Genomic DNA, 10,988 nt, shown 5'->3' with positions numbered 1-10,988 from the left:
TCAGCGTGACGAGTTGAGATCCTGATCTAGCTTGTTAGGTGCATGTATCGCTTGTCCTGGCTTATAGACTGAGCTAGTAGATATAAACGATAGGATTGCCTTGCTTGAGAAGTCTAGCTCAGTGAATGCCTCTGCACCTGCACAGTGTGCACTTTGGGAGGGTTTGTAGTCAATTCTTGAGTCCTGCAGACAAGACAAGACCTAGACCGAGGAAGAAAACACATACCTTCGATCGGTCTTAAGAAGGGTGTCGTGCAGTGAGCCCTAGTTGTGCATGTTGGTCACCCAATTGAAGAGGAGAACTGGTGGACCAGGAGTAGGCTTTGCTTCTAGGTCTGGGAGTGATGCTCAGCTTGACAAGGTTGGTGAGTGGAGTGGATTAAAACCATCAGAGAAACCTCCAACCACTCCCTAGCTCGTGGGGGTGGCCCACAATCGCCCACGACCAACTGCACCCCTTCTGCTACTCCTCGTCGGCACTGGATCCTCGAGCACCATCCGCTCCATCCTCCTCTGCCACCGCTCCTCCCAACATGTCCATCTTTTATTGGTCACCCTCGCTTTGTTGCTCCCCCTTGTCCTCCTCCGGGGCTCTGAGACAGCAGCAAGCCTCCTCCTCATGGGGTTTTCCGGCTTCTCTTGAGAACGCGCGGCCGGTACTGCCCTTGGCGGTGAGGAGCATGGTGGAGCCCCTGGCGTTGGCGGCTGGAGTAGAGGGGTTAGGGTTTGGTTGTAGACGGCATGTGGGTGCTTGTGCGATGCGCGGGGATTATGTTGAAGGCGTATACTGCAGGTTAGATTAGTAAAAAGTATAAGATCTTTTTTTTTAAAAAAGTATGATGGTTAAAAATTGATGCTTTATAGTAGAGATTGTCAACCTTGATATTTTTTTTGGCTTTTTATGCAAGCATTTCGAAATAAAAAAAACTTGCCCTTGACTATTATCTTGTTATTCGGTTTGCTTACATCAACAGGCCTTAGCCCGGAAGCCGAATTTACTTGTACTGGTGTCGAATAGCACCTCAAATGCTCGCTGGTTGACATTGCCGAGGACTCCGGCGCTACCATCCGGCCCGGACTCTGCAAAGGCGAGGCAGCCATTCACTAGAATTCCGTTGGGAACATCGAGGTTGATAGTGGCTCCACCAGTGAACGTCAGGGCAATCTTGGGTACAACGACATTCTTATAACCTGTCAAGTTGTAGCAAGTGTCAAGATCACCATTTGGAAGCAGCCGGTATGCCTCCATGGCCTTTCTGAATGCCGACCGCAGTGCCCGGTACGCCGTCGACTGGAGTCCCGTGATGACGGTACCAGAGTCTACGATCATGCCCCCGCTGAACGCCGACGGCCGGAGGTCAAGCTTTTTGCCGCCGACATTGATCCCGGCGAGCGTCACCGTTGAGAACGTTGGCTGCCCTGGGACCGTGCCCATCGGCGTGAAGACAAAGCCAGATGGATTCTTCCCTGCGCCAAGGGCAAGAAACCCAGGCTTGCTGCTCACTGAAGGGAGGCAGTACGAGAAGACGCCACCGTACCGTGCGCCGAGCGACTCCCGTAAGCGGCCGAGCCCAAGGACGCCGTCGAACAAGCCACGCACCGCGTGCTTGCCATGGCCACAACCGAAGTAGAAATTTTGTACGATGGCCCCAGGCGCCAGCGTTAGCTTGTCCTGGCTGTACGCACCCACCGTGCTTGTTCCGTCCGCATACGAGATGGCAAACCCGCACTGTTTCCCACTCGTACAGCCGCTGCCGTACGCATCGGCGGCGAGCTTCTTGCACACGTCGGAGGCGCAAGGGACGGCACTATACGTCGACGAGTGGCTCGGGTCATACAAGGGGTCCTTCTGCGGGAAGCACTGGCCGGAGCTGCACGGTTTGCACTGCAGCCACGACACGTCGCTGCCGGTGTCGATGACGACGACCTGTGGCACTGCCGGCGTGCCGAAGCTCACCCTGACAACGTACTCTAGCGACATGACGGAGGTGCCTAGGTGGGCGGGGACGCTCACCTTCTTTCCCCTGACGATGTAGCTCGGGCGAGCACGGCTTCTGCGGAAGATGTCAGCGAAGGACCGCGTGTCTGTGGATAGCGACGGCGCCGGCGCGCACGGACCGTGCCGGTGTACTAGTGGGACATACACGGTGGAGCCGTTTTGCTCCGGTTTGACTGAAACATATATATATATATGCAGAATCATAAGGTTTTGTCCGAAGCATTTAAAGGAAAGGAATAAACCAGACACGCTCTGCAGGTCATGTACCAAACTCTCCGGAGCAAACTGACTCTGGCTCAAAAGAGCTGGATGGCACCGTCACAAAGCTGTCTTCACCAGCGCCATGAACAGTGGAAAGGTAGAAGCACAAGAAAATGCACGAGAGCAGAGGAGAAGCCATGGAAAACGATGTGTATTTGAGTACCAAGAAAAGGATGGCCGGCCAACGTATTTATGAAGTGTTGGAACCACATCATTACTTGGCATATTTTAATTATCTTTTATGACGGTTTGGTAAATTTTAAGTATGATATCAATTCTAAATAACTACTTAGGACCTGTTCGATACTATTTGGATTATAATAATCAGCTAAAGTTATCTAATTATGATCCAAAATAGCATAGATTATAGAGTAGTTTATTATAATCAAAACACTAGATTACGATAACCTAGTGAGACTATCTAACAGGAGATAATTAATCTGTGCTTAGAAACCAACTTACGCCTCTAAACCACCACAGACAATATACAGTTCCAAGTACTTCTGATTTTTTTATTATAATCTAGATTATAATAATTATTCTGCCAACCAAACGAGGACCTTTGTCTTTGTTTGGGTTCATTGAATAATAATCAATTCGTGGATTGTAAAATCTATACTACCTATTAAGACTCTAAGGGGTAGGCTGCCCCATTCCTGATTCTGTCATTCCCATTCTCATGTCCCGTGGCGTCATTCCAATGTCCCACCCGTAGCGTTGCCATTCCGATTCTCATGTCCCGTGGCGCCATTCCCATGTCCCACCCGTAGCGTTCTGCCATTGTCGATTCCCATGTCCCCACCCTCGTTGTTTCCTATCCCCCACATTCTCATCCACACCCTCGTCGTTTCCCACACGTGCGCCGCGCACCTGAGCAAGTTGTACCAAAAAATCTAGTTGTGTAGGAATAAAAGCTCGCGCACAGCCAAGCCTACACAGGTTGCCGCCCAACCAAGACCACAATGTTGTATCCGCACTGGCACTTATAAACAGATGCGTGCACAGTTTAGTACCTGATGTGGTACTAAGTTTGGCTTGCAAATACGGAATACACGCTTTCTGGGAGGCCCATTTGCTTGTTGTGGCCCAAACCAAAGCTCACTGTCGAAGCACGGTTAGCGCCTCAGCTGCCCCCCGCGCGTCGTCGCTCCCGTCGCCACAGCACGACCTCCGCGTTCTCCGCCCCTCCCCCACCCTCGCGCACCGTCTCCTCGCTACCGCGTTCTCCACCCCTCCTCCACTCTCCCGCATGAAGCCGCCTCTCACCTCCCGCATGAAGAAACCATGTATGTTTTATCTCTTGTTTGTTTATAGTATTGAAGTTCACTGCAGTCATGTGTACTTGTGTTAATATTTATCCTTCTACTACATGCCAAACTTGAAATTACTACCTCTACTCTTTTTTCATTTGATGTTTTGGAAATTGACATGGTCTTCAAACCATATCTTCAGTTTCTACTTTCTCTAAGCATTCATTGTTAAAACCTAATGAGAATGTAGTCATCTAGAAAAGTTTGTCCTTACAAATATACTAATGTTATTTCTATGTCGAAAATAATGATTTTTTGTCTGTATCATCTCTATCTCTACTCCTTTTAAAGGAGACTTTCGTGATCTTCACAACATTCGACCATCGTTTGTTCGGCGTGCAGCAACCAACCGAGCAAATCGCATGTCCGCCGCCCCCACAACCGCAACTGCCAAGAATTAACAAAAAACATAGTAGATAATTGATTTGCTAAGCTGTAATATTTGTCAGAGAGCAAGAAGATAAGCCTAAGAAGCTCACATTCTTCTATGGCAGGAAGGTGCTGGTATTTGTCGACAAGGCAAACGATCTGATGCAGCTAGACAGCAAGGACAGTCCAGTTGTATAAACCGCGGTTTTTTGCTTCAACCCTCTGCAGCTGCTGCTGTCACTACTAACAAGGTCGTGCTGGACTCGGTCATCAGCTTGGCTGCTGCTAAGAAGCCTGCTCGCACAAATACTTATGGTATGCCTCTTACTTAGTTGAAGTTCTAAAATATGATTGTTGGTCTTTATTATGCCGATTACTGATCGAAACATGTCTTTTCTTTAGTAGATATGCCTGTTATGAGGAAGGTTTCTCTTCACCGCTTCCTCGAGAAGAGAAAGGATCGGTAATTTGCGGTTGCTGTGATTGTTATTTTCAGTATGGCGATTTCTTTTTTTGTCAGTGTTGTATTTGGAACTAATTTGTGCACTTCTGTTTTTCTTCGGCCTCAATGCAAATACATAGTATCAAACTGTTCCTTCAGATGTGGCACTAATCAAGGAGCCCAAGAGCTGGCCATGGCTCGGATTAGGACCAAACGCTATGAAGTCCAACCTGAAAATGAGTTGTGATTCTGAAAAAATTCAAACAATTTTCATTGTTTTTCCTCACTTTCAGATAGTCATAGTGTGAAACAATAACATTTCAACCAATTGTTAGAAGTGCTGACATGGGTGTATGGCTAGCTATAAAAAAGGGTAGGTTACTTTTCAATACATACCTTTTTCGGTCTTTTGGCTAAGATCAAGTGTAGTATCTACTTTTATCAGTTTAATATCTGATATATGGACCATGTGTCTACTTTGATATTAAATTTATTTTTTATGGTGAGGGTCCACAGTAGTTTGCCACTGGACCCTTGTGTGATGCCTAACCATTGCACTGCTGGTAGGATATGGCATACCCTAACCAATACCATCAAATATGATTGGGTGCCATTGCCAATTTGCACATACTCGTCAACAACATCCACAAGGACACCGTACACTCGACAGCGTTCCCCAAACATAAGTAGAAGGAAATGGGTTTACTCGCATGAGGATGGTCTATCAGGTCTTATATATTAGTGTTGTCGCATGTTTATGTTAGCAGGCCATATATCTTCCTCCTATTGTAACTCCCGTCACCAGTGTTGAGGAATGTGTACAATATATTGTTTTCTTTTGTCTAAAGTTTTGGATCTGGACGGGTTTGGTGGTTTGATTATGTTTATTGCAGAAGAAATATGTTTTGTAATGATCTTTTCTATATTATAATGTTTGTTCGACATCATTCATTTTATTTGAGTCGACGTATTTATAATAATATTACATATTTATATCGTCAATAAAATATTAATGTTATGTTGATAGTTTGCCACACAGATTTTTATATATTAAAATGGTGTTTGTCGTTCTGTATTTATGTTTTATAGTAATTTTTAACTTCCGTGGCAACGCACGGGCATCTAACTAGTAGATTATTATAATTAAACAAGATTACAAAAATCCAAGTATTGAGATGAGACCTACTTCTTGGTGATTATACATGACAAGTTAGATCCCACTCTTGAGGTGGGATAGGTCGACAAGACTCTGAACATACAAGAGAAATACGTGATCGTGATCCCTGCCACACGTTATCACAAAGGGCCCCTATTTTTCTGTGTTTGGTCGGACCCGTTCTTTGTTTGGTTTTAGTGACAGATTAAACCTAGTTTCTTGTTTGATTACAGGGTTAAAGTGGGTTAGAGCTGCACCATCTTTGTTTCGTGATGAGTGATGAATGGGGAATGAACTAAATATGGTCACTTCTTGATCATATTACCACATTCAAGATGATATTTTCAATTCAATATAAGACAACACTCAAAATTAATGAAACTAAAACTATTTTAATATTTGAGAAATCCATAAGCACAAGATATACATAAATTAAATCCATTATGAACAAAGTCATAAATTTTTAGTGATGATGTCTCACTGTTATATTTCAGTCATAGTTAAAAGAACATCCCAACAACATCAAGATGCATTTCAGTGAATTTGTAACAATTGCCTACTAGCAGGCTTGTCTAGGCGATGACGAGCACTGACCTTTACCTGTTCGATGACAACACTAGGAAGGCTCGTGGGTTGTGCCTACTGGAGAACAGACCGGCATCGGAGGGCAGGGCAGCGGGCGACTGACGGTGGGAGGCGTAGCAAGCCAGCGAAGGAGTCTGACGGCACTAACGGAGGCCAGCACGATTGAGGGCAGGCCAGTGGGGGACTGATGGTGGGAGGCAGGCTGGGGATTTACGTCGGAGGGTAGGTCGGCGGGGTCCCTCGTCCCAGCAGGCCGGCAGTGGCGGCGCGCCCCTGTGCTGGTCTCGAGTGGATTAGGCATGAGTGACGGGAGGGTGGAGAGGAAGTAGGTCGAAATGATTCTCTTGTTTTTGACGAACCTTAATTATAACCCATATTTTCTAGATTTATTTCGACCTAAAACCAGCCTAACCTACGAGCGTTTTGAACCAAACGCGGGTTGTTGTGGGTTGAACCTGTTCCAACCCGCGTCAACCCGCTATCCAAACACACGCTAACAAATCTGTCGAGTCCTAGTAATGACCAATACGAAAGTGTTAAATAGGTATTATTATTTTAATAAATAATAAACCACCACAGAGAATATAAATTACAATAATTATTCTGTCAACCAAACGAGGGCCTTTGTCTTTGTTTGGGTTCATTGAATAATAATCACTTCGTGAATTGTAAATAGATTATTATAATTAAACAAGATTACAAAATCCAAGTATTCAGATGAGACCTACTTCTTGGTGATTATACATGACAAGTTAGATCCCACTCTTGAGGTAGGACAGGTCGACAAGACCTCTCTGAACATACAAGAGAAATACGTGATCGTGACTAGGGATGAAAACGGTCGGTAAATACTAAAACCATTACCGTTTTTATATTTTTTATCGGAAACAAAATCGAAAACGGTAACTCCGGAAACGGAAACGATATCGGTATTTCGGAAACATCGGAAACGAAAGTTTGGTGCGGAAAATACACCGGTAACGGTCGAAATCTAAAATACGATCAGTAAACATATCAAACTTCACAATACAACAAAGTTGACAAAAGATCACAAAGACCACAAGTTCACAATTCATGATATAACAAGTTCACAATATAACAAGTTCATAAGGATCACAAATTTATAATATAAAAAGTTTACAAAGTTCACAAGTTTACAATATAACAAATTCACAGTATAACAAGTTCATAAAGATCACAAGTTCACAGATTCAAAGTTCACAATTCACAATATCCACTCGATCTAGCTGACATGGCATGCTTACTTATGAAATATTTTTTCTCACATAAAGAGTTTTTTCACAACCTCACAGAAAAACCCTAAAACCTAGTGTGTGGAAAAGACAGACTGTCGGCTCTCTATCATTATATATTACTAATACATAACATGTACATAGAAAAGGGTGGATTCGTTCGAGAGACCAAATCGTTAATCCCAACTGCCTTCCAACACCATCTATCCCAAAAAAATTTAAGGCGTCCAAAAAAACAAAATAAGTAATCCTTATCTAGAGACGTACATATGGTGCGAAAAATCACATGCTGGAAAATTCCGAGACACAAATCCGGTAATTTCCGACAAAAACCGGTAACCGAAGGAAACGGTCGGTAAAACACCACGCCGATTTCGATACCGATTTCGATAGAAAATTCCGAAAACCGATTCCGTTTTCGAAAAATACCGTTACCGGTGAATCCGATCGAAAAATTTCAAAATCGGTTTCCAGAATACCGAAAAATTCCGAAACCGTTTTCATCCCCAATCGTGACCCCTGCCACACATTATCACAAAGGGCCCCTTGCCACGTCTTCTTCGGTTATAATAATCAGCTAAAGTTATCTAATTATGATCCAAAACAACATAGATTATAGAATAGTTTATTATAATCAAAACACTAGATTACAATAACCTATTGAGGCTATCTAACAGGAGATAATTAATGGGTGCATAGAAACGAACTTACCCCTCTAACAAATCCGTCCAGTCCTAGTAATGACCAATACGAAAGTGTTAAATAGGCATTATTATTTTAATCAATAATAAACCACCACAGAGAATATACAGTTCCAAGTACTTCTGATTTTTTTTATTATAATCTAGATTACAATAATTATTCTTTCAACCAAACGAGGGCCTTTGTCTTTGTTTGGGTTCATTGAATTACTTCGTGGATTGTATAATAGATTATTATAATTAAACAACATTACAAAAATCCAATTATTCAGAAGAGACCTACTTCTTGGTGATTATAGACATTTCTTACTTCTACCGGTAACCATATTTGTCATTGTCTCTCGAAACGAATATCCTAGGTGCTACAATCAAAATAGGCCGGCACGGAGACGGCAGGCTCGATCCTATACTGAAATCTGGCTCTTTATCGAGTGCTTGGCGTTTTGCTGAGTGCAATTTATCGGGCACTAGACAAAGAATTTTTTGCCGAGTGCCACACTCGGCGAACTAACAATCTTGGCAATGACCTTCTTTATCGAGCATGAGACACTCGACATCTACTGACACTTGGCAAAGACCTTTTTGCCGAGTGTCAAACTCTCGGCGAAAAAGGACACTCGGCAAAGGGCCGTCCACAGCCGTCTATAACTGACATATGTTAACTTTACCAACCGCCAGACGTTGACACTCAGTACAATATACTTTGCCGAGTGTCTTTCTTTGACACTCGGCAAAGAATATTTGGTTTTTTCCCTTTTTTCCACCAAACTTTTTGTGGTGTTTTCTAACATTATATAGACCTATATATTCAATTTTGGCACAATTATCAAAGTGTTTGCTATAGCTATTTGATTTAGTTTGTTTAATTTAATTTCTTCGAATGATTTAGATTTGAACTGCAAGTCACTCGAAAAAATGGAAAATGCTGAATGCAAAACTGATATTCATGTTATTTAGCACAAGTTACGGCCTATTTGAGAAACATACTCGAATTTTTGAGCACCATGCTCACGAAACATGACCGCATGACATACAGTTGTTTTAAAATTGTATAAAACATAAACAAAGTCAAAAAATCATGAAACTTGTTGACATGTCAAGATGTCATATGTAGAGCCTATGATAAAAATTTGAGACTATTTCGAGAAAGTTGTCACACACTATATGTAGAAACCTAGCCGGTCTACATAGAAGTTCTATGATTTCATGTGAAGTATTCTTTGCCGAGTGTCTAACCCAGGACACTCAACAAAGTGTATTTTAAATTAAAAAAAATCTTTGTCGAGTGCCAGATCATGGGCACTCAGCAAAGATGTTGTACATATCGAAATCCAGCTTTTCTTTTCTGTCACTCTTACCTCCGCTCTCTCTCTCACTTCTCTCTTCTTTCTCACGTCGCGCCGCCGCCGCCTCTCACCTCCGCCGCCGTTGCTTGAGCGCGCCGCCGCCCGGCCGCCCGAGCACGCCTCAATGTCATCCCACAGCCGCCAGCCCGGTCACCATCCACCGTCGCCTGCACCAGAGCGCGCTGTCGCTCGCTCGCCCTCACGCCGTCGGCCGCCATCCCGACGCCGCCCCTTCCCGAGCGCGCCGTCGCCCGACCGTCCGAGCGTCACCGGCTACCAACACGCCTCACGCTACCGCGTCCGTGCTCTGAAGTTGATAATAGAATCAGTTTAGTGTGTTTAGTGAAGTTCATTTTAGATAATGTGTGTTTAGTGGATGATGTTAGATAATGTGTGTTAAGTGATGTTAATTCTATTATAATGTTGATTTTAGATATTATGTGTTTAGTGAATGGTGTTAGATAATGTGTGTTTAGTAAAATAGTTTCTATATAATGTGATGGTGGATATGGATGCCAATTAGATGTGATTGTCGGCCATCGTGTCATTTGATGTATATGTGTGGATGTCAGCCATCGTGCTGTCATTTTTATTTGTAGGTTTTGGAAACCCCCTGGTGCGGGGGAGGTGCTGTCGAAAGTTTTTATTGACAAACTTGTTTATTTTTCTGTAGAAGTCTTCCTAGCCGTTGCGGGTCTGCATGCACCGCGTCGCGTCGCCACTGCACCAACCCGCCACAACACCGCTAGTCTGACTCCACAATCATCCTACTATAACATCTATTTCCGCTTCATGGTCGTAGATCATGTAACCCAGTTAGGCATCTGAAAGTCGGCTCGAGGGGGGTGAATAGGCGTAATCTGAAATTTACAACTTAAAGCATTAACTATAAGTCGGGGTTAACGTTAGAACTTAAATCAAGTCCGATAGAGAGGGGAAAACAAATCAACCAATAAATAAAGCGGATGAACACGGTGATTTGTTTTACCGAGGTTCGGTTCTAAAGAACCTAGTTCCCATTGAGGTGGTCACAAAGACCGGGTCTCTTTCAAACCTTTCCCTCTTTCAAACGGTCACTTAGACTGAGTGAGCCTTTTCCTTAATCTCCCGGGTCACTTAGACCCCGCAAGGACCACCACACACTTAGGTGTCTCTTGCTTGGATTACAAATCCCTTGAGAAAAGAAATGAGAAAGGAAGAAGGCAATCCAAGAGGCAAGAGCTCAAAAGAACACAAAACTCTCTCCCCCAAGTCACTAAGTGTTTGAGATGAATTGGGGGCTTGTGGAGGCTTTGATCTTTTCAATTGTGTCTAGGAGTGAATGCTAGAGCTCTTGTAATGAATGTGATATTCAGAATTCTTGGATGCTTGGGGTGGTGGTGGTTGGGGGGTATTTATAGCCCTCAACCACCAAACAACCGTTGGGGCAGGCTGCTGTCGATGGGCGCACCGAACAGTCCGGTGCGTCACCGGACACTGTCCGGTGCGCCAGCCACGTCACCCAACCGTTAGGGTTCTGGAGCTTTTGGCCATTGGAGGCTTTGTCCACTAGTGGCACCGAACAGT

The 10,988-nt window shown here is 43.9% G+C and overlaps 1 protein-coding gene and 1 non-coding gene across 3 annotated transcripts; one reads left to right on the top strand and one right to left on the bottom strand.

The window, feature by feature from the left end:
• Positions 1-918: 918 nt before the first annotated feature.
• Positions 919-2,401, bottom strand: LOC100216735 (uncharacterized). 2 transcript variants are annotated; one of them, XM_008659937.2, is made up of 2 exons: positions 2,267-2,401; positions 919-2,172 (listed from the first exon to the last, which is right to left on the bottom strand). In XM_008659937.2, exons 1-2 carry the CDS (start codon positions 2,397-2,399, stop codon positions 968-970), a joined length of 1,338 nt encoding a protein of 445 aa, XP_008658159.1. In that variant the 5' UTR covers positions 2,400-2,401; the 3' UTR covers positions 919-967. The 2 variants fall into 2 exon arrangements, with proteins under 2 accessions (XP_008658159.1, NP_001136612.1); NM_001143140.1 differs by having other exon boundaries at positions 920-2,380.
• A 2,372-nt stretch (positions 2,402-4,773) lies between these two features.
• On the top strand, positions 4,774-4,964 carry LOC111590222 (U2 spliceosomal RNA). Its single transcript, XR_004852934.1, has one exon. It is a non-coding gene; the product is annotated as a U2 spliceosomal RNA (small nuclear RNA).
• Positions 4,965-10,988: the final 6,024 nt, after the last annotated feature.

The sequence above is a fragment of the Zea mays genome, chromosome 9 (assembly GCF_902167145.1).
Source record: "Zea mays cultivar B73 chromosome 9, Zm-B73-REFERENCE-NAM-5.0, whole genome shotgun sequence".
NCBI classification, from domain to species: Eukaryota; Viridiplantae; Streptophyta; class Magnoliopsida; order Poales; family Poaceae; genus Zea; species Zea mays.
Note: the sequence above shows the minus strand (reverse complement) of the source record. Positions and strands in the feature narration are given on the sequence as shown.